This window comes from Rhopilema esculentum, chromosome 11, assembly GCF_057945365.1.
Source record: "Rhopilema esculentum isolate cy_ngs chromosome 11, ASM5794536v1, whole genome shotgun sequence".
Taxonomy (NCBI): Eukaryota; Metazoa; Cnidaria; class Scyphozoa; order Rhizostomeae; family Rhizostomatidae; genus Rhopilema; species Rhopilema esculentum.
Window position 1 is genome coordinate 11,485,394 of NC_142825.1, and position 20,661 is coordinate 11,506,054.

At 37.7% G+C, this 20,661-nt stretch overlaps 3 protein-coding genes across 6 annotated transcripts; 2 read left to right on the forward strand and 1 right to left on the reverse strand.

Annotated features, from left to right (window-relative positions):
• Positions 1-549: 549 nt before the first annotated feature.
• On the reverse strand, positions 550-2,754 carry LOC135693834 (folliculin-like). The gene has a single exon (XM_065212416.2). It carries the CDS (start codon positions 2,675-2,677, stop codon positions 1,004-1,006), a length of 1,674 nt encoding a protein of 557 aa, XP_065068488.1. The 5' UTR covers positions 2,678-2,754; the 3' UTR covers positions 550-1,003.
• A 30-nt stretch (positions 2,755-2,784) lies between these two features.
• On the forward strand, positions 2,785-7,375 carry LOC148959002 (adenylate kinase isoenzyme 5-like). The gene is made up of 2 exons (XM_089111312.1): positions 2,785-2,951; positions 7,065-7,375. The coding sequence occupies exons 1-2, from the start codon at positions 2,871-2,873 to the stop codon at positions 7,290-7,292; spliced, it is 309 nt and encodes a 102-aa protein (XP_088967438.1). The 5' UTR covers positions 2,785-2,870; the 3' UTR covers positions 7,293-7,375.
• Positions 7,376-10,158: 2,783 nt separating this feature from the next.
• On the forward strand, positions 10,159-20,535 carry LOC135693209 (torsin-1A-interacting protein 2). Of its 4 annotated transcripts, none has more exons than XM_065211609.2 (6): positions 10,160-10,308; positions 12,062-12,130; positions 13,187-13,309; positions 13,796-13,909; positions 18,256-18,291; positions 18,895-20,535. In XM_065211609.2, the coding sequence occupies exons 1-6, from the start codon at positions 10,249-10,251 to the stop codon at positions 19,645-19,647; spliced, it is 1,155 nt and encodes a 384-aa protein (XP_065067681.2). In that variant the 5' UTR covers positions 10,160-10,248; the 3' UTR covers positions 19,648-20,535. The 4 variants fall into 4 exon arrangements, with proteins under 4 accessions (XP_065067683.2, XP_065067681.2, XP_065067682.2 ...); XM_065211610.2 differs by having other exon boundaries at positions 13,196-13,309; XM_065211611.2 differs by lacking the exon at positions 13,796-13,909 and having other exon boundaries at positions 10,159-10,308.
• Positions 20,536-20,661: the final 126 nt, after the last annotated feature.

Genomic DNA, 20,661 nt, shown 5'->3' on the forward strand with positions numbered 1-20,661 from the left:
TTTCATAGGCAAGTCTTTTATCATGCAAGGCCCGAAAATAGCTCAAGATCTTTACCTTGCTGTGTGCCTTTTCACAGGATGCAGCCAGGAGTGTCGAGAGAGGGTTAAGAAGGGCAAAAGGCCCATGGCCCGTGCTCCAATGGGGCCCGTAATAAAGTAACAAGATCTATTTACAATGCAAAAAGCTAGTATTTCAGCTACTTATACAAATGTCCATACGTCCAAATGTTTTTGCACATTCTTGTAAAAAACCTTAAAAAACCTTTTCAACAATTGTGTCTGAAAAGGGCGTTTCCCTGGTTGTCCAGGAGACTTAAGGGCGTGGCCACAGGAATTTTTTTAATGGGGTTCCAGTTTTTTAATCACCCCTGGGCCTGAGATGCCTCTTGACAGCCCTGGATGCATTTGTGACAAGTGCGGGTGCATTAGTTGCACCTATACTATCATTACAGCTTAAAAATTTTTTTGGATACAAGTTTTATACAAATATTGGATACAAAAATCATTACCAAGGAAGGAAGGCGAAGACCACACTCTAAGAACCAACTGTTTAGCTGTATTTTATAGATCATCTTTATCATAGTTGCTCATTATTTATGAAACTGATGATTCAACACACCATTCTCTATGTCAGCTAAGATTTGCAGAGAAACAATAACTGACCATCAAAATGAAAAAAGGTTTTGATCTCAGAGAAGAAAACTAACATCTCCCTCCCCCTTATGTTTTTAATCCAGTTTTGGAAAAGTTAAAAAAATTTTCTTAAAAAAGTGGAGTGGACATTTCCATGATTAGAAAATGTTTCACATTGTGGATCCACCCCTGATTAGAAAATGTTTCCCTACCAGTACTGTTCAGCTCCCTTATCACTAGAAACCCACAAGTACACAAATATTGGATTTTATACAGATCAATAAGCACACGAAAAGCAAATACTACTTTGATAGATTCAAAAGCATTTGCAAACTATAGTAGGACATGTCAAATAATAATAAAATTGTATCTATGGCACAGTAAAAAATAGATCTTCACTGGATATCTCCCCTTTAATTCCAGTCCTTTGAACAGATTTCTGTGTTGCACAGCTCAACAAATGTGCCCTGTAGGGTCTACTTAGGGCAGTCATCCAAAATTTTAACAAAATCTCATCTTCAGGCTTTGCATTTAACACTTTTAAAAGTTTTACTTTTTCCTCAGAAGTTCTTGATCCACATTTTGAAAACTTGAACATGACTTTGACTTTGTTCATCCACTCATCTTTTAGTGCAGATAATATATTAGCAAACACTGAATCTGTAAAGTCCTCATCAGCTAAGGCTTTTAATACATCTAACAGATAGGTTGGGCAGGTAAAGCATGAGATTCCTTGCACAGTAAAATCAACATCTGTAAAATCTTGGTTTTCTGTGATAGCATCATTATTGCTATGCGATAAAGCATTGCTGTTTGATTTTATATCAACCAATACATAGAGGTTTGAAGATAACACATGTGCAGGTATTTCACAAGAGTAATCAATTCCAATAAAATTTACCCTCCATGAGTCCTGGTATTCTTTTGAGTAAAGGGCCCCTCTGTAGCACCCAGCAGGAATTAGTTCTCTAAAGACATTCAGAAATGATGCCACAGTTTTAGAATTTGATCCTCTTACTATCAATTGGTCACCAATAGCAACATGGTAAGCAATTTGTTTCAGCTTTTCTGCAGGTATAAACTTTGACAACTGTCTAAGACTACTGAAACTCGGCCCAAGACCACCTGCCTTAATGTTATTTTCCTCTTCTTCATTTGCATCAAAGTATTCTTCTGGTGGGCCTACAACAAACTGTTCACTGTACCGCTGGCCTGATGCCTTCAAAATCCACGAAAAGTACCTATGAAGGTACTGGAAAATATTTTTATCTTGGACAAGGTCACGTAATGATCTATAGTTTTGGTTACCACCTCTAGTTCTAATGAACTGATTTGGATTCAACAGAAAGAATGTTGATGACATGTGTAATCTTTGGTCAGCTAATGGGTTTTGTGCTTTCTCACTTTTAAATGTTACATCTGCTTTTAACTGTAACTCCTCAATTATTGCTTTGAAATGAGTTATCAAAAATGGCCATGAGTTAACCAAATAAACTTTATCCATCATGACGCAAATTACACTATACCATCTTTGAAATCCTCTTGACTGGCTATCTTTTAGAAAAAATGTATAGCTAAACACATAACCACTGGCTTCATCACCAAACATTATTGGGCCCTCACGTCCAGGGCATACTTCACAGCTTAGACTCCGGACACATGCATGCCTCACAATGCTGTATAGTTCTTGATCTTCAGGAAACTGTCGGCTTATATAGCTAATATGAGACTCCCTGTCAAGGCTGAAAAGACCTGGTTCACCTGGCTGCATTGAAGTGCAGGCAATGCAAGTTGATTGCCTTGGCTCAGCCTTTTTTGGTGTACTATGGTTTTCTCCGCCTTCCCCTACTAAATTCTCTGACAGTCTTTCCTTAGGCCCAAATAAGCTCCCATGGCTGAAGCTTCCACAAGCTGATAGCGACGCCTCTGCTCCGCTAAGGACTTCTTCTGGGTTATGGTTCATGCAGTGGAATGCCTGGGTGCAAAATAATACACTCGGTCCATGTAATTCACAAAAATGGCAAAGAGCTACAACTGCATTCATCCTTAATCCACTTTTCCAAAAAAAATTTCGATCGTCAATGTATAAATAAATCACCTGACAATCACGAAATAGAAGAAAACCTCACATTCAGAATGAGGGGACTTGTTGCCCAGGGCAACAAGCTGAACCGTCCCTCGGACCCCGATTAGACTCCTTGATCGGGCAGACCTTAAAAATCAGAACCAATGTAATTATGACTTCTGTCAAGTCAGATGTCACGTCAGAAGATGCTAAAACATATCTAGCACGAAAAGATCTTTTCCAAGTATTTGAGGTTGGTATTCAAGGCCATTAGCCAAAGAAAACTGATTTTTGACACTTTAATGAGATCTATTCCAGTATTGCATTTGTGACACTATTTTTTATGTGTTTCAATTGTGAATTAGAATATACATATCCAAGGGAATGTAACAGCAGTGTGGGGGGGGGAGGGCTGAAGCCCTCAATTATTTTCAATACCGAAAGTGAAACAATACAAAAATAATCTTGCTCATAGCCATTTTGCAAAACTTTTTACCCCCCCCCCCCCCCAAATCTGGAATACCGCTCAACGGTCACCGAGGTTCATGTAGACGAAGGAAGTAGGTCAGAAATACGAGAAGGCTGGATTTAAAAAAGCCATTGGGATGTACCCTTATAAAAAGCAAACCCCAAGCATGAATTATCTTGGCAATACAAGATCATGAAACATATCTTGCCATCAAAAATTGTGAAGACAATATATAATATAAATTGCAACATGGAATTAGAGAGCATTGCTACTGTGAGACCCAGCTACTCGAATTCCAGAATGATATATTGCAGAACATGAAGAATGAATAATCTGATTTTATTACCATGGATTTTTTGTTCAACAAAGTGGGACACTAAAGACTGATAGATAAGCTCAGTTGCTATGAGACTAGCACAGAACTGTAATGCTTTGGTGGCCTAGAGGGGGGCTGAGCCCCAGGGGCGGATACAGAATAAAAGTTGATGGTCGCACATCAACACTGCTCAGCAGGCAGTCTAGGGGGCCTCCCTCATGGTCAAGGGCGGAGCCATGATTGGGGCCCAGCCCCCCAGAACCAGAGCAATTAGGACTGGGGCCCTGAACAATCAAATTGTTTAGTCAAGCATTTTTCCTTTTAAAAGGTTTTCAAAATGCAGTTTAAACAAAATATCTTGAGATTCAGAAGTGTACACTTCCTGTGCACCTCTTCTGTATAGATAAAGAAAATTGGGACTCTTCCCTTTCCCAACTTACAACCTCATCCACTTTCTTCCCTTGCCAGCAGTTGTGTGGCACAGTAATCTAACATAGTTTTTACAGACTTTTCGTGCCGCACAAATATGTGAAAACTTGACTTTTGATTGGTGAGATTTGGTAAAATATTTGCATAACAAAGAGCCCTGCATATTTGTGCGGCACGTGCGACATGCTTAAAAATCATACTGTTTACGGTCTAGAGTAGTCTTGGAATTCTTTCCTATCTTGAATTAAATCGTAGCATTGTGTGTGAGATCGACCAAGTTTGGTCCTGTGTTTGTTGTGTAAAGAGAGCAAAATGTATTATCTGTAAGGAGGAAAATAAAAGATTGTGGTAAACATGATTGCCACATTTCAATAACTGAAGACTAAAACTAAATTCTGAAAATCTGACAGTCTTCTGTGCGACCTGTGCGACACCCTGAATCCGCCCCTGCTGAGCCCCTATGTTAATGTTGAAAGAAGCCAATTTCTATCTGTTAAATTATTATTGAAAATTATGCAGAAAAGTCCTCATTGTTATTTTGATAACACTACACCCCTTGATTAGCGGAGGTAGAATTATATGGATTAAAAACTTCCTAAGCAATCAATAACAGACAATTGTAATTGAAGGGTAGAAATATGACATTAGAGTTATCCGTTCAAGAACCCAACCCAAGCCACGAAAGGTCTACACAGTCTACAGTTGCATTCCTCTCCTGTCTAAGATTTTATTCTCCTTTTAAAGCAGGAGAGGGTGTCTGCTTGTTGCATTTCATAAATGTAATAGAGTGTAATTTTAAGTACCCAGCAACCTCCCTTCATTACACATTTGCAAAGCAAATACACTTGGTATATCAATTTCAAAACTGATAAAAGGGGGAGCTGTTTTCTAGCAATTCAATTTTTTGACAAAAGGGGAAACTGTTTCATTTTTTGACCAGAACAAGGACCAGGTCTCTGGATCTTACTTCTTTGCTGACGTCAGAAGTTAATTAGGGTGAAGTCAATGGAAAAGAGAGGGCAATTAAGGCTCATTTTTGTAAAGAAAAAGTATATTTGAAAGTGATATTGCAATGATATTTCAAATTTGGACAATATGCTCCAGGGTGTAAATGAGATTTCTTGATTTCAGTGACATTGAATATACACATACTCTTCCAAAACTAATAAAACAACAACAAGTTATTTGCTGATGAAAGAATCTGTATGGAAAGAAGGAAATAAAACATTATATCAAGGCACTATTTGTCTGACACTGCCCAGGTTATAAAGTGTTTGACAACTTAACCCCAAAAAGTAAACAACTATTGGTGCTGATTATCATGTTATAGCTTGCTTTGATTTTTATGAAGCAAAGAAATCTGTTTCAGTCAAATCACTTAAAAGCCCAAACGATACCCTATAATGATAAAAAGTCAATTATTGTTAATTGTTAAACAGGCTTAACTTAGGGAAGATATTGATGGAGGTTTGAATGCTTGTATGAGCTAAAGTTTTCAGTAACAAAAGCTATTAAAGCAACTCTTTCAAACTAAATAATATATATATATTGACAGAACTGCCTTCAACCTCCAAACTCCATGGGCCTCTATGCCTGTTCCACACACTCGTCATCATCACCTTTTTTCAGTGCATGGCCTAACCATCTTAGACTTATCTTTCCATCAGTTCTCTCGTGTTCATTCTATCATCTAACTTCATTCCACACATCTTTCAGACCATACGTCTTTCCTTCCTTCTGAAGATGTCTTCTTCCATTGATCTTACCACCCACGTTTTCAATCCATATGTCATAAAAGGTCTCAAACAAGTCCTGTAAATTCTACCTCGCTACCAACCATGCTGTTGCCGAAGCAGCAGAAGTTATCCACTCTCTCCAACTCACTCAAGATGTCATGGGGTCCTAAAACCTGTTCCTCGTTTTCAGCCTGTTCTCTGCACCACACTGCACAAATAAAATGTTCATAAACTCGTTCTGACGCCTTCTGAACCTTAGTACAGCACGCATGAATCCATTTCTGATAGGCTTCACACCGGATACAGACGGACTTAACCCTTTTACCATATACACCAAATGGATCAACCTTCAACTCCACTGACACACCTTTCCGACTCCACACTCTAAATCTTTCCTTTTCCAATATTAACCTAACCCTCTCCCTACAAAAGCTGACTTCCAGCTTTTCCATTGTCTGTGCCATTATAATTGTATCGTCCGCACACAGTAGTTCATACAAGCATATACAAGGCACCTTTCTCTTCCCTTCAGAAAGCACATCCAGGACGATTTCAAACAAAAGCGGTGAAAGTAAAGATCTATGATGAATACCGACCCCAATATCAAACTTTTCTGTGTTACAACCCCCAATACGCATTCTCATTTTTGCACCCTTGTACACCACTCAATGACTTTCCTAGGAACTCGATCAAATCTTTCTCCAAGTCCACAAACACACGTAGACATTCTCTTTCCTCTCAATGTAACCTCTTGCATCGTCCTTACGATGTATACGACACCAACCGTCCCTTTACCAGGCATAAAACCTGGATAAAGGGACGAAGAGGCAGAGGGATATCGTGAATATTCTGTCAACATTCATGATATCCCTCTGTCTCTTCTCCAGCAGTCTTTTTACGCTTTTATACCATGCTCCATGCTTTTTTATCCTGATTTCGCGATAGTTACCACGCTCTATAACACTACCTTTGTTCTTAAATATAAGAACAAGTGTACTCAACATCCATTCCTGTGGCATATCATCTCTGTACAGGATTCCATTTGCTGTCTCCACAGTTATTGGCTTGGCTTTCCATGCTAAAATGGAGCGGAGTGCTCTTTGGCGATTCAAGTTAATCCACCAGCCTTACCATTCTTCATACGTGCTAGTGCTTTTGTTACTTCGTCCATGTCAAACGGTTCCACTGGTCCCTCAACCTTTGTCAGCACCCACAGAACGGTCGCAAAGATTCCATGTACACCTTCCATACTCTTTTTCAACTGTCCTTTGCGACTACAATTTTTCCATCCTTATCTTCCCATCGATGGTTGCGGTTTTGCTTATAGGACCAGATTTCTTTTTGTTACAACTCTGACATGTATTCTCACAGGGCAACAACTACAGTAAAATGACACAATTCTTAATCATCCCACAGAGTCTGCTGACTGCCCTGCTCTACAGGAGGCCTGAAGACCCAATCGAGTACATGGAAAAGTGCATGCAGAAAGCAAAACAGTCACAGTCTCTAGAATGGGACAGTTTTCTTGAAATAAACTCACAAGACAAAGGGAAACCAGATGTCACTGACCCTCAGTTGAAAACAGACGTTAAGAATGCATATGGCCAGATATTCAAAACCGAACAACAAGATGTGACACAGTAATGTTTGTTACGATGCTTAAACTTGTAAATTAATTGGGAGGGATGCTGTAGGGTAGAAATATATTATTGAATTTATCAATTTTATCTTGTTTTTATGAGTATGAGTATCTGATGAAAAAAAGTGGCCAAGTTGCAATGTTGAAGGATATGTATGTCAGCCTAGTCATTGCTTGACCAACATTTGTTGCTATTGAATTTAGAAATATTTCACAAAATGTGTTCAGTGAGGTAAAAACCATTTAGAACATTGTTATACATAGGATACGTTTACTATTCCCAGTTTCTCACATGAACAAACATGGTAACACTAATTGTGCAAACTGCCCTTTCCTACAAATGATGATTGGTAACTTGGTATGTGAAATATTTTGCCGATAAAGAAAGAAATATCAAACTAAAGCAAGTACCAAGACAATATCATAATTGAAAACAGCAAAGCAAAATATTAACATTGCCCCTCTACAAATTATCATCAACCACCACTTCATCATAAGTAGTTTTCAGACAAGTTTAATTTTATTTCAATTAATCTAAAGGCAAAGAATTTCTGATGCTTTGTTTTAGGAATGAAAATCTAGGGACCATTATTTAGGGGTCCCTTTTTTCTGAAAAGTGCGGAATTATCGGTATCAATTTTTGAAATATGTGCAGAACTATGGATACCATTTGAAGAAACATGTAGAATTATGGGTACCATTTTTGGAACATTTTTCAAAATTATTAGGGGGAAGATTTAGCTTTTAACAAAATGAATGTCCAGTTAGAAAAAAAGTATGAAATATGTATAATAGATTTTGGGGCATAGGACATGCCAAATTTGGTTGATGATTTTTTATGTGCTTTAAAATTTTTATTTGCTCTGCAGAATTGTGGGTATAGTTCATCATGTTTGCGGAATTATGGGTCATATTTTTCAGACATTTGCAGAGTTATGGGTCCAGAATTATGGGCTTGGTTTACCCCCGAGGTGCCAGGGTCTCCATTAACTAGTCTCATAAGAAATGTTCAAATCTATTCACAAAAATATTGAAATACCGAAATTGAACAGAAAGTTTATGTCTAGATTTGGATCGTAAAAACTGGGCGGGGAAGAAGCCCGTTTGGATTGGTTCATCATTTTCTGCTGAATTTTGGTCATTATCCGTCGTTTATACTCCGAAAATTTTTCTGTATAATTACATTGATATCTTGAGTTGAGTTGAATGCTACAAAAGAGTACAGAACAAAAGAAAAAGATGCTTTGTGTTGCTTGCAGTGCCTTGTGGTGTGTCTTCTGCGATAAAGAGCCTCTCCGCTCTAAAGGCTCTAAAGACAGCCGCAGGTTTATGCTGGCAAGACGAGGAGCAAGGGCCCCGACAATTTACTAGGCTTGTAGAACGTTGTACAGTACAAGCAGAAATATCATTTTACCCTACCAGGAAGTACTATTCAATATTAAGGAATAATTCCTATAGCAGTACATCAGGAAACTTAAACAATCACAGCGATGCGAGATAACTTGGTTCCTTGATCATTCTACCAAAATTGTTATTTTCTTCAAAACCCTTTTATCACAGAATAAATCACAGCCAGGGAGCGCACAGCCATTGGGCTAGCAGAAGCTATAGCCCCCCTCCATATGGAATTTAAAAATGGATTTTTAAAATATGGCATTTTTACTTTGTCTGGTTATAAACAGTATTTGTGTCAATCATATAAACTTTAAGCGCAACGAAGAAAAAGATGTCTTCCTTCTATCGCTCAATACTCAGCTTTCACTTTAAAAAATTTTGTTTGGAGAGAATAAATCCGAATGCTTCGACGGTATTCTAAAGAGAGTTATAAATTTCAAGCCTGCAGAACTTCTCATAGGCAAAGTGGTAACTGTTTACAAGAACCGTGGAGCATATCCCAGATTGAGGGGGCTAACACGTTTTGGGGTGCAAAACATGCTGAACATAAAAGGCAGGGTGATTTTTGTATGGCTTTAAGCACAATTTGGAAATTATTGAGGGAGGGGGGCTAAAGCGCCCATAGCCACCCCAGCTTCGGCTGTCCCTGACTATTTGTAAGGTTCTGCCCGCTAACCCAGCAACGAGTGCATCTGCAGAGAGCTTTCTCTATGGCAAGACAGATAGAAACTAAAATCTGGCTTCGTTCGAAAAATGAAAGCATCGAAAGTAAGAGGACTTGCGTCTGACTCTAGGCCGCCTTGCCCTCCAAAAAGAAGCTTGGGTGCTGGCAATGAATGTGAATTAAAAGAAGAAGAAATGGTTTTTGGCAAGAAAAAGCAAGATTTACGTGAAATCGAGATTCCAAATTAGAAAGTCGAGCAAGTTGTATAGCGAAATGTCCAACCGTTTTGCCACAACACTAAACAACACTTTGCATCTTTCGAATTTTGGAATACAAATTTATAGCAAGAAATTGAATGAAAAATCTACTCGTTTGGCCAAGGCTTAAAGGACGTTGTCCAAAAAAAGTTTCCGGGAACAGCTCCTTAGCTCCCCACTTTAAAAGTGGTGCGTTCAGGGGTGGCGCCAGAAATCTTCCGACAGAGGGGTTGGAGCTTCCGACAGGGGGGCTAAAATGACTAAAATAAGCAGTTTTCGTACGTTATTTTGTCAAATTTTCTCCGACAATAACCTAAAAATTCCTCCAATGGGGGGGGGGGGCTAGATGCTTCCGACGGAGGGGCTGTAGCCCCCCCTAGCCCTCCTCTGACGCCACCACTGGGTGCGTTGTCCCTGATTAAAGCCAATTGAAAAGTTAGGGAGTTAGCTACTTCTGATCAATATTATTATGACACATCGTGATATGGCAAAATCTCTTCTTTTGCAGCGCCACAAACAAACCAATTAAAACTTGTTTTAAAACGATATACACCGGCGTGCTGAGACTGAAGCTACCACAGGGAAACAAACTATGAACTGCTATCAATTTCTCGGAATTTTACTTTCGTTATAGAGAAGAGCAAGATGGCCGACTCACCGAGATCGTCACCACGCCGTTTGAGAAAAAGAAAGGCTCTGCCTAAGGTATTTCTTTACTTAATGATTTTATTTTGGAGAATCTAAGAAACTTCCTGCAGTAAATGTAGTATCTCGCGGAATGCGTTTTGTTTTGCAAATCCTGCTTCCTCCTAGAGATTCCCGATAATCGAAAAACTCAAAACCCAAGTAGGCAGCTCCACTTTCGAGAAATTTGTTGAAAAATACGATTGCACTCTTGTATACCCAAGTGATGTGCATGGCTTTGAGAGTGGCCCAACTTTACACCTTCTTTTCAAAGATGCCAAAATTACTTATAAATAGAAAAATCTGTGGTGTGAAAAAAAATTGACGGTCTCACATTAAAACTACTGCTCAGCAGGCGGTTTAGGGGGCCTCCCTCAGCGGAGCCAGCCCCTGGGCACCAGAGCAACTAGGTCTAATTTAAAAGGCAAAATGCCCTGGATTCTATCATGTCCATTTTTTCAACCACCAAAAATAAAAAAAAACCCGATACTTTGCCCAAGAAAGTCGATTTGTCCCGCTAAGCAAGACTGATACATCTTGATTGGTGAAAAGCCTCAATTGGACGTCCATCTCTTGTGGAGCGGAAGTTTCGAGGTTCCTAGGTTTCTAGGTCTTGCAATAATTCTGAGGGTGGTGCCAGACTTGGGAAATTTTTCAAATGTTCAGCCAGCTTTGATTTCATCAAAAATTTATCCCTTTATAAGTTTTTCAAAGTTCAAAATTTTAATTTTCTCGAGCAAATCCAACACGTAGTTGAAACAATATATTTTGAATACCAATAATTTTCACCCCCAGTGCACCTCTTCCTTATAGGTAGAGAAAATTTGGAATATTCTCCTTCACAACTTCCAACCACATCCACTTTCTTCCCATTCCAGCATTTATGTGGCATAGTAATCTAACATCTAGTGTTTACAGACTTTTTGTGTTGCACGAATATGCGAAAACTTGAATTGGTGAGATTTGGCAAAATATTTGCATAACAAAGAGCCCTGCATATTTGTGTGGCATGGGCAACATACTTGAAAATCATCCTGTTCACGGTCTAGGACGGCCTTTGAATTTCTAATATATTGAATTAAATCATAGCATCATTGGGCATGAGAATTGGGAATTAAATCATAGCATTAAGAAACTGGAATATATAGTAATCAGAAATAGTCAATGATTAAATTTATTTTTGCATGCACTTTCTATTAATGTTATTTCTTGTTATCTAATGTGTCAAAGACTGTACCATTTTATAAATTATAGACTTGAGATAACAGTTGAACTATATTAAGAAAAAACAACTAACCAACTGAATTTGCTTGATAATAGGTACCTTTGAGGCCCACAGAGTAAAATAAGAGAATTAAATGTTCTCCGGGATACTTGGCTATCTAGTACAGCTTGACTGGCCAGTATGCCCTTAGTGATATCCCCAACAATTTAAGTTTGTCGCCATGCCACTGATGCTAGAAGAAGTATTTGTAATTCAACACAGCAAATTGTCTTTCTAATAGGGCAATTTCTTAAATTTATTTACTTGCTCCTCAAAATGAAGACTAGTGAAATAGTTATCAAAAAGCTATCAAAAAGTGAAAAAGAGATCCAGATCATTTCAACTGAAAACATGTTAGAAATTTTATAAAAATGAAATAAACAGGATACAATTTCTACCTCCTCTACTTTATGGTTTCATTACCTTCTATTAAATATTATCAAGCACAATATATAAGATCTATTGTAAAGCAATGCTATGTAACTTTTATTTCATATCTTATTTACCAAGGATCCTGTGTCAGATGAAGTTCAAGAAAATGATGCAAATGATAAGGCAGAGAGTGAAGGCAATCAAAAGGTATCATAAATGAGTTTATGGCAATATTAAGAAATTATTTTAAACTTAGGAGATATTTGTCTTATATTTGCCGAATTTTCATTTCTTTCTTGAGTTTTGTTGACTTACACTAACTTAAAATTAAAACAAAACAGAACTTAAAATTTGGGCTAAATTAATTTACAATGAACACCTATTATGACCTTAGAGTAACCATATATGCATTATTTTATGTAACTGTTTTCATTACAAAAACATACATTTTTGCAGTGTTAACTTGCAAAATATTTTACCTAATATAGATTCAAATAAAGAGAGGGGGATTCTTTCAAAGTGTATGTATGCAAAGAGGGGAGATTCACTGGGAAAGCACCACTGCGTACAAGAGAGAATGGGGCCTGAAAAATATTGATTTTTATGCGTACATACTTTGTGGATGACCCCAAAGCTCAAGCTTTGTTAGATACTTTGGAAATTGTTGCCCCCCCCCCCCCCACCCCAAGAAAAAATTAATGAATTCCCTCTGGGCCCCAGAACCAATTCTATGGTGGCTTAGCATTATTTTGTACAATAATCATTATGATCAGCAGGTGTAAACCATGTAGACCTTTCAGGAGTTGCATACATGATTGGACCTTGCACTTTGGTGTATGGAACAGAAAATTCCAAGATGCATTTCTGCAACTGTAATCATGTACAGCTCTGTCATCCAGCATCTAGTACTATATGACAAACCAATCAATAGGTTGTGTGCAGACTATCGATCAGTAGCTGCATTCAGACTAACATTTTTCTTTTCTTTATCTAAAGTTAGTACAATATCCAGCTACACTAATATACCTAGAATAAAGCTAGAATAAAGCTATAAGCATTAAAAGTCATAATATTTGATCGAGAATTGACATGTTCTTTTTTATACTTTTTTAAGTTGGCAGAAAGTTTAACCCTAGGCCAGGTTTCAGAAGGAGCTGCATCTTTCAAATTGCTAGATTGATATGTACACATTAGCCTACAGCTGTTTTGTTTTGACTTCTAGTGGTATATTTTCATGCTAGAACCTTTTGCTCATCTTATAAGAATTTCCAGCTTTATCCCAATCTCACGGGATGGCAAGAGAAATCTCCAAATGATGCAGAAGTTGAAGATGAAAACCAACTTGACAATGATGTGGATGGTACTGATGTTGCTGAAATAGTAAAGGTAATAAACCTTTCAGGAGTTGCATACATGATTGGACCTTGCACTTTGGTGTATGGAACAGAAAATTCCAAGATGCATCTCTGCAACTGTAGTCATGTACAGCTCTGTCATGCAGCATCTAGTACCAAATGACAAACCAATCAATAGGTTGTGTGCAGACTATCGATCAGGAGCTGCATTCAGACTAACATTTTTCTTTTCTTTATCTAAAGTTAGTACAATATCCAGCTACACTAATATACCTAGAATAAAGCTAGAATAAAGCTATAAGCATTAAAAGTCATAATATTTGATCCAGAATTGACATATTCTTTTTTATACTTTTTTAAGTTGGCGGAAAGTAACCCTAGGCCAGGTTTCAGAAGGAGCTGCATCTTTCAAATTGCTAGATTGATATGTACACATTAGCCTACAGCTGTTTTGTTTTGACTTCTAGTGGTATATTTTCATACTAGAACCTTTTGCTCATCTTATAAGAATTTTCAGCTTTATCCCAATCTCACGGGATTGCAAGAGAAATCTCCAAATGATGCAGAAGTTGAAGATGAAAACCAATCTGACAATGATGTGGATGGTACTGATGATGCTGAAAAAGTAAAGGTAATAAACCTTTTTATTTTGTTTTTATTTTTCAAACTGTTTAATCAATTTGTTGCGGAAAAGATAGCTCTAAGATACTTAGAAGAACTAGAGTGGTTGCACTTCTCCTGTTGCTTCTTCTGAAACATCTCCCTTGTTGACACCAAGCATGTTCAATTATAAAAGCTAAACCCAAAGAGCAGCTTATAGCAGAGAACTGTTCAACCCATTCCTCTTTATAGTTCTCCAATCACACACAGTTTAAATGCTACATTGATCATCTCCTAGCTGCAAAGGTACAAATGAATAATTTAGCTTGGCTTTCTTCACTTGGACTGGTGTCTTAGATAAAAAGGAAATTATAAACATCATTCTTATGAATGTTTCTCTAGTCGTTTGTTATGTTTACTGTGATAAAGCCTGTTTGTAAGGGCAAAACATAAGTATAAATATATCGACTTTATTTTAAAATTCTTTAATACAACATTGGATTCTCAACGTCGTCATGCATTGTTCCTGGCATTTAACTTGTGTCATATTATTACTCATTGCAAGATTCACAGAATCCTGTAGACAGCTTATCTTGCATTTCTTCCTTCTTACATATCCTTATGTTACCTATCATCTGTTCATTATACCAGTGTTTTTACAAGCCGGCTAGCATAGAAATCACCATCATTAACTTTGATAACGATAGCTGAATAATTTTTATGTAGCTAAAAGAGATCCCAATTGATGACATCACAAAAATATATCTTGAAAATTTTTCAATTTTGATCATATAACCCAAAACAGCATTATGAATTATATCTAAATGCACTTGTTGGGGAGATGAGTGAGCGAAAATTTTGACGAGTAAGGCAACCCTCCGTCCGAGAGTCAGAGAGTACGGGTAAAGCTAGCTTCGTTCCGTACCTATGTATAATTTATCCGTTAGCAAGCTTGAAATCTTTCATGAGCCATACCTCACCCCATTTGGAACACGTTAAACTCATTTTGCATTTTATGAAGTATTTTATCCCAATCTTTCATATTATATGATCAAAATTAAGAAATTGTAATAAAAGATTTTTGATGATGTCACATTTTGGTAATCTATAAACGCTAAAATAAGAGATATCGCACGGACAGTGTTCACTAACATAATGTGTGACAAAAAACTCATAATGAGATGCACCCGTTCTGTCAAATATAACTGTTTCCTTACTTCTTATTGCAATATCACCAATTATCAAAAAGATGCTTTGCATGATTTCTGAAGATAATTTTTTCTGCCTTTGTTGCTAAACATTGATCAAGTCCTAAGCCTACATCTTTCCCGGTTCTCCGTTTTCCTGCACAATTATGTCCCACTTCCACCGACTCACTCCTTTAAATTTTCCATCCATGAAGTTCTTGACCTTCACTTTTTTCTTTGTTCCATTTCACATTCCATCACCACATGTCCTAAGTGTTTTAACCTCTTCCTCTTGAAGATGTCAAAAAATTCTTCCAGCTCGTATCCACAAACTCTGGTTATCTCAGCCTTTTGTTGCTCTTCTTTAACTGCTGATATTTTTTGCATTCTTATTGTCCAATGCTCAGCTCTGACAAGCGTAGAGTAGCGTCACCACTACCACCGATCTCATTAATAGCACTTTGTTTTTCATTTTTATGTTTCTCGCTCTCCAAATATTGTCCAACTTTGCTAGGGTATTAGTAGCCTTCCCAATTCTGGCACGGATTTCAATTTTTGTTGTTTAGCTGTTATCTGTTTGGATTCTAGATAAGTGAAATTTTCGCTAGTTCTAGTTTCACACCTTCTAGCATCATATCGACATCTAAGTCTTCTGCTTCTTGTTCTTCCATAACTTCTTGACTCCCGTTTTAAGCTCTTTGTGATCTCCTGTAGTCCTTCTTCGCTTCTTCTAAAAAGTCAGTGTCATCAGTAAAAGCATAGGTCTGTTATCCTTCACCCCGTACATCTTACTTCACCTTGGTGGTCGTCCAGCACCGCCTACATCATTTTTTCAAGAGACAAGTTGAATAAAACTGGAGAGAGCAAGCATTCTTGCCTTACACCAATTGCTATTCGAAACCATTTATTGAATTGGTCGTAGCGATTTTCGATAAGAATAGTCATCTCTTCACCAGTGTTATATATTCTCATTATATGCCATGGTTTTCTTTTTCTAAAACGATGTCTATGAAATTGTGATTGATCCTATTTCCCGAATCCTTTGCTTTCTCATTAGATATTCTCAACGTTGAAATTTGTTGAACATTACCTCATCCTTTTTTGAAGCCAGCTTGACTTTCACTCACAATCTCTTCAATTCTGGGTGTTATCCGTTCTTGTATGACCTTCGACATCACTTTTGATGCATGGCTTATCAGACTTATAGTTCAATGGTCTGAGCACTTTCTGCTGTTAGTTTTCTTCGGTACAGTAATGAGTATGCCACCTTTCAGTTTATAAGGTTTGGTTGTGTTGAACTTTGCTGTTGAACTTTTGCTGTACAATCTGTGTTGAACTTTTGCTGTGGTATTGGCTCCACCTTGAATTATCTCTGCACTGATGTTATCTTCACCAGGTAACCTATTTCTTTCAGTTCTTTAATTGCCCACTCTACTCCAAAAAAGTAGAATTTCCTCTTCTTCCTTAACATCATCATCCTGTACAGGCTCAATCAGCACAGTGAGATCCTTCTGTGTGTCATGGTTGTACAGTTCTTGAAAATAGTTTTTCAATCTGTTTAAAATTTCGTAAGTCTTTGTCAGTAAATTGCTTTTCTTGGTTTCTCTTCCATGTATGATGCACCATTTAGCTTCTTTGCAACCTCGTACATCTTTCTTCTGTTACAATGATTTAGATTGTCGATTATCTTTTGTTGATTCTTGATCCATTTGCTTTTTCCCACATTAGGTACACTCCTTATCTGCTTTTCTGTCAACCATCCTTTCTCTAGCATCTTTTTTTCTCGACCTCACAGGTCTTTATGACTTCCAGTGTTAGCCATGGCTTTTTAATCTTTGTCTTCTTTCCTAGCTTCTCTGCAGCAATTTTTTCTTCGTTGTTGGTAAACTCATCACATAGTTTTTGCGAGTCATGATCTATCAGTAGAAGCAGTACAAGTTTCCCCGCTTGTTCTGGCTGGAACGCTGCTGTTATTTCCGGGCCTTTCAGTTTCTCTAGATCAAACAATGCTCTAGTCGTCTTTCCTTTGTTTTTTTCCTTCCAGCTTTTCTTTTTGCGTCATCGTTACCAAGACGTGGTCACCTCAAGTATCTGGTTTGTTGAATGCTCTTGTTCTTGCTTGTTGATTTCTGTGACGCGCCTTCTAGATATGAAGATGTAGTTGATTTGGTTGTGGAGATTTCCGTCTGGAGGGTACCACGTTGTGTTTATTGAATTCTTCTGGTTGAAAAGTGAAGCTGCTGCCGTTAGTTGGCGTCCTTTTGCAAAATAATCTTTATACTATTACCTTCCAACTTTCGAACCGTTCCCTTCCATCTTTCATATGCATTATATGCCAGTTTAATTGCCATGATACTTTCATTCATAGGCATGCACTCCGGGATCGAACTTTTGGTGTTTTTGGTGTTTTTGTTGATTAGAGATCCCACTTCGTGGATGTTCTTCTGAAACAGAATTTGTGTCCAACTTCGGTCATTCCTGGATACCCAGGATGTCCCATTCCAATTGATCCATCTCCTGTACCAGAAATTCCATCTTGCCACTCTGACTCAGAGGCCTTACATTCCAGGTGCCATTGACCGTGTTTTTGTCCCTACATTGCTTCTCTCCATTTCAGCTCTAACTCCCCTTGATTCATGGAGGGTAGTACACTTTTCACTACCCTCCATGAATGGTCCAAAGGGCAGCGCAGTCGTTGTTGACCCGGGCCCAGACATGCCGATCTCTACGTGAAAATGAATGAATCTCCATCTACTATTTGAGCGATGATGTCAAGACTTCGAACTCAAACTCAAACTCAAAACATTTCATTCACAGCATTAATTAACTACTACATTTCTATTTAATATTTGAACCACAAATAGCAATTATTTTTTACAAAAAAGAAAAACTACAAACAGTAGATAGTTTCGGAACAAACAGTAGACAGTTAGAATGGTTTCGGAGAATACACGATGGTAACTTCTGACGGCAGACAGCAGTTTTGATTAACATGTACATTTAACTGCAGCTAAAATAAGCACTGTATCAAAAAGCTAACTCTGACCTTACTCAATGGTATACAGAATACACTTTTGGTAGAAACAGAAAAACCTATAGGGTTATCATTATCATGATCATTTTTCCATCATTTTTAACTAGCGAAATCACGTTACAAATCTTTACCCGTTGATTTAATTTTCCATATCAGAAAAACAGGAAACCTAAAGAAGATGAAAACGTCAGTGTAAGTGTTAGTATTTGTATCGTACATTTGCTTTTATATATTACATACGAGCAACCTATTTATACGGGCATAATGGGAGGGGTCAACATGACACATATAATGGTTCTTGACCGTAATGGATTTGCATGCCTTTAGCCAACGTCAATGAAATATAGCTATATTTTACTTGTGCCCTTAATTTGAAACCTTTCCAGTTGTACACACAGTCCTGATTTCCTCGACTAGTAAGAAATGAATTTACAAGGGTCTGTTTATGCTTAAGAACCCAATGCTCTCAAATACAAGAGTAAACTGGTAGTTTAATGCTATGGCTGTCAATACGTATCTAAATATTGAGCAGAAAAAGATTATAAGAGTCTTTTGGAATTACCTGGTCATGGTTAGCTGCATTTTGTATTAGACCATAATATTTACTATGATTACCAATCCGAAACCACATACTGCAATGTTAAATTCGAAATAAAACTAGGAAAGGGTAATGAGGGTTTTCGTTTCTCTTGTAGGATTCTCCCAGCCCCCTTGTTAGTGCTAAGGAAAAGGGGCTTGAATAAATAACAGCTTACGAGTGTGCAGGGAAACGAAAAATTTTATCATCTTTTCTAGGACATTGGTGTGGTGCTTGTGATAGCAACACTATTTGCTATGCTAGCAATATTGCTATATATATTTTGCCCGATTCGTGGCGACGATCAAATTTGTCCAGAGGTACGTGCATTCAAAGACAGCCTTGCTGTTTTGAAAAGCAAGTTTCCAAGCCAAAGCGAGCTTATATGGGAAGCAGTTGCAAAATTAGGAGGCGATCACCTAAACGAGGTTTATAATGAAACTCTTGAAGGGCCAAATCGACCTCTTGTTTTCGTCTTTACCAGTATATCACGGAATAAAAAAACCCTTAATTGTCTTGCTAGAAAGATCGGAGAAACTTTCCAGGCTGATAATACACAAATTGGGAATGTTGTTTCTGGTAATGAAATCGCAACGTCTTCTAACCAGAAACAAGCTCTCGATGAGCGCCTCCGCTCTATCCTTGATGAATCAGATAATCACAGAGTTGTCATCGTTACAGAGATAGATTCGCTTTCATATGAGGTTGCGTCCATATTTTTCAAATACTGTGACAATGAAGGAGCTCCTTATCCGCGGGCAGTTTTCATTTTCACGTTAACGATGGACAAAGAGGATGATTTTTTGCAACAGAGCAGGAAAGAGATTACGCGAGAGACCCGTGAGTACTTGAGTGAAGTCGTCTTGAAGGATGGCGATAAAGCACAAATAGATGCACTGATCGCTAGAATCATGGATCCATTTCCTTTTAAAGTTATGAATGAAAAACATGACGTTTGTTCTGACTCGTAATGTATGGACAGGTTTTGCTATGGTTTAAGTATACGGCTTGCTAAAAATTTGATTGGACTGTTTCTATAAGATTCAGATTCGTTGTACAATCGTCAAACTTCTAAACAGTAAATGAACTCGGAAATTCAATAGCTTACATTCAAAGCTATGTAGCTGAAATCTATACGACTTGTAGCATATTATAAACATGTCGCTTCACTTCCGGTTGTTTAATTTATTTCTACTCAGGTTAACATAAAATATACACTAATGATTAATCTTAATTTTGACTTGTAACTTCCGGCTACTTTATAAGTATATTTTCCCCCCTATTTTCAAGTGTTTATCTAGGTACTGAAAATAGCTTATATGAAGCAGTTGCCTCCATATAAGATGTTTTTTGGCTTCCAAAAAGTGTGGACCCCCATTTTTTCCTAGTCCAACTCGCTTTTGCCCCCTCAATCTAACCACCCTGGCTACTCTACTGGAAATAATTTTTAGAGTTTTTGATATGTAAGTTTCTTATGACCAGATATCGTACACAATCGCTAGTAGGGGGCGGATCATGGAGATTTCTTGACGGCGACCACACCCAACAAATTCGCCCCACCCATTATTTTTTGCTCGCGATGCTTGATATTCAAAGCCTTCGGTAAAACAATGGCATGCATTTCCCTGACAATCCAGAAACATTTCTACGAACAGAATTTTGTATACCAGTGGACATGATATCTTGCATGCGGTTTGTAATGTACCTTTGAAAAGAAAATTTATAGTCCCTTTCATCTTATTCTTTCTTCCTTACTTGCACCTTGAACTCAATAGGCGCGCTATATCTCTGTTTTGTTGGTGTTAGGCGATAAAAAATATTTGCAACTTACTTGAATTACTTGTATTATCCTTTGTTTACATTCTGCCTGCTTTGTGTTCTTGATTCTCTCTCGGCGCTACGAAAAGAGAGGGTAAAGGATATAACAATTCATATTTGCAAGGAAAAAAGATGAGTGACTTCGAAAACTGTGGGGTTTACAATGC